This window comes from Procambarus clarkii, chromosome 79 (assembly GCF_040958095.1).
Source record: "Procambarus clarkii isolate CNS0578487 chromosome 79, FALCON_Pclarkii_2.0, whole genome shotgun sequence".
Taxonomy (NCBI): domain Eukaryota; kingdom Metazoa; phylum Arthropoda; class Malacostraca; order Decapoda; family Cambaridae; genus Procambarus; species Procambarus clarkii.
Genome location: NC_091228.1, coordinates 3,004,327 through 3,005,876, shown reverse-complemented (window position 1 = coordinate 3,005,876; position 1,550 = coordinate 3,004,327). Strand labels below are relative to the sequence as shown.

The 1,550-nt window shown below is 37.5% G+C and overlaps 1 protein-coding gene across 1 annotated transcript; it reads right to left on the bottom strand.

The window, feature by feature from the left end:
- Positions 1-603: 603 nt before the first annotated feature.
- Positions 604-1,044, bottom strand: LOC138357632 (zinc transporter SLC39A7-like). Its single transcript, XM_069314630.1, has one exon. The coding sequence runs from the start codon at positions 1,042-1,044 to the stop codon at positions 604-606; it is 441 nt and encodes a 146-aa protein (XP_069170731.1).
- Between the last annotated feature and the right edge of the window lie 506 nt (positions 1,045-1,550).

The window sequence follows — 1,550 nt, the reverse complement described above, 5'->3', positions numbered from 1 at the left end:
TAAATTTGTAAACTTATAGCAAATTTAACGCACTTAACACTTATCATAATCCAGAGCGTTAAGGCGCGTGGCTGAGGCGATCCCAGAACCCAGGATCGAATCCCCGGAGCGCTCCAATAATTACAATGAAGCCAAAAACCCCAATACATGTATAAATGTATTATTTAAATAATAATAACAATACTTCAGATGAATCTCCTACCTTTATCGAGGTGCTGCAAACAATATATTATTTACAATGTACTAAATACATTGTTTACAACATCTTGAAATAGGATGTAGACTGTAGGATGTATAATTTGTATTAATAATACACTTTCACATGTATTACCTCCATTCAAACACTACAGTATTGTAGTTTACAGTATTGTAGTTTACAGTATTGTAGTTTACAGTATTGTAGTTTACAGTATTGTAGTTTACAGTATTGTGGTTTACAGTATTGTAGTTTACAGTATTGTAGTTTACAGTATTGTAGTTTACAGTATTGTAGTTTACAGTATTGTAGTTTAGTTTCTTTCTTATCCTATGTGTTTGTTAATTTTATGTAAACATTTCAACTACACCCATTAAGTCTTTTGTACTCCACTAAGTGTGAATGTCCTAGTAAATGTCCGAGTAAATGCCCGAGTAAATGTCCGAGTGAATATCCGAGTGAATGCCCGAGTGAATACCCGAGTGAATACCCGAGTGAATACCCGAGTGAATACCCGAGTGAATGCCCGGGTAAATGTCCGAGTGAATGCCCGAGTGAATGCCCGGGTAAATGTCCGAGTAAATGCCCGAGTGAATGTCCGAGTGAATATCCGAGTAAATGCCCGAGTGAATGTCCGAGTGAATATCCGAGTGAATACCCGAGTGAATACCCGAGTGAATGCCCGGGTTAATGTCCGAGTGAATGTCCGAGTGAATATCCGAGTAAATGCCCGAGTGAATGTCCGAGTGAATATCCGAGTGAATACCCGAGTGAATACCCGAGTGAATGCCCGAGTGAATGGTAAATCTTACCCTAACCCAGTACTCAGACCTTGAGTATGCACTCATGAGAGTGCGAAAGACATTGTGTAATTTAGAATTTTACAAAAAATGCATAAAAGTGGGTGTTTTATCCTATGTTATTAAGTCGTTGATAATACATTAGCATTATTTTAATAATAATAACTACAATAATAAATCAGTATTAATAATAATACACTATTGTATTTCTATACAATTTAAGACTCGTGGGTCGTCAGTACTTAACAAAGTCAACATTACCTCCATTATTGTCGCTGACCTTTAAGCCTAACAGGGCAGTCAGGTCAGACACCTTCAAAGCTAGAAGGGCTTCCGAGGAACGCCATATACGCAAATGCTGTAACGCAGAACGTATTAGTGCCCAATCGTATCTGTTCCTTCATGCCAATTGCTTGTATCGTGTGTGTTATATTTACAAGCCAAAAATTTTATCATATTGTATCTTGAAAAAAAAAACAATTGAATGAATGTATTTATTTATCTATTTGGGTAGACACAAGGGGCCTGGTGGCCTGGTGGATAGCGCGCAGGAC